Below are 564 nucleotides of genomic sequence, written 5' to 3'. Positions count from 1 at the left end.
TCAAGTTATTTCTAGACATGGAGTTCCTTTAGAAGTTCATACAGACCAAGGAAAGAACTTTGAGTCGAAAATTTTTCGAGAGTTGTCAAACCTACTTGGAATTAAGAAAACAAGGACAACTGCCCTGCATCCTCAATCGGACGGGCAAGTAGAACGGCAACATCAAACAATATTGAATTATTTAGCAAAATTTATTTCAGAGAATCAGAGAGATTGGGACCGTTGGGTCCCACTGTACCTATTAGCATACAGATCTTCTAAACATGAAACAACAGGTAACTCCTGCGGAACTTTATTTTGCCAGGGATCTCAGATTATCTATGGATCTATTACGAGGAAATCCTCCAGATTCAAAGAAGACACATACAAATGAAAACTATTTGAGCAAAATTAGAAACAAATTAGAGAAAATCCATGAAAAAGTCAGAAAACGAATAGATATTAAATCTTCCCAATCTAAAACTTGGTATGACCAAAAAGCCAGACAAATTTATTTGATGTGGGACAATAAGTGTGGCTGTATAATCCTCGCAGAATAAAAGGGCTGTCTCTTATACACATCTC

The 564-nt window shown here is 36.3% G+C and overlaps 1 protein-coding gene across 1 annotated transcript in view; it reads left to right on the top strand.

Moving 5' to 3' along the window:
- Nucleotides 1–261, top strand: part of LOC105448715 (uncharacterized protein PF11_0207-like) — a 3417-nt gene extending 3156 nt beyond the window's left edge. Inside the window, exons 4-5 of the mRNA XM_011687459.1 lie at nt 16–144; nt 201–261. Coding sequence (XP_011685761.1) covers nt 16–144; nt 201–261 — 190 coding nt within the window. The remainder of the gene's footprint in view (nt 1–15; nt 145–200) is intronic.
- Nucleotides 262–564: the final 303 nt, after the last annotated feature.

The sequence above is a fragment of the Wasmannia auropunctata genome, unplaced genomic scaffold (assembly GCF_000956235.1).
Source record: "Wasmannia auropunctata unplaced genomic scaffold, wasmannia.A_1.0 LD336083.1, whole genome shotgun sequence".
Taxonomy (NCBI): domain Eukaryota; kingdom Metazoa; phylum Arthropoda; class Insecta; order Hymenoptera; family Formicidae; genus Wasmannia; species Wasmannia auropunctata.
Note: the sequence above shows the minus strand (reverse complement) of the source record. Positions and strands in the feature narration are given on the sequence as shown.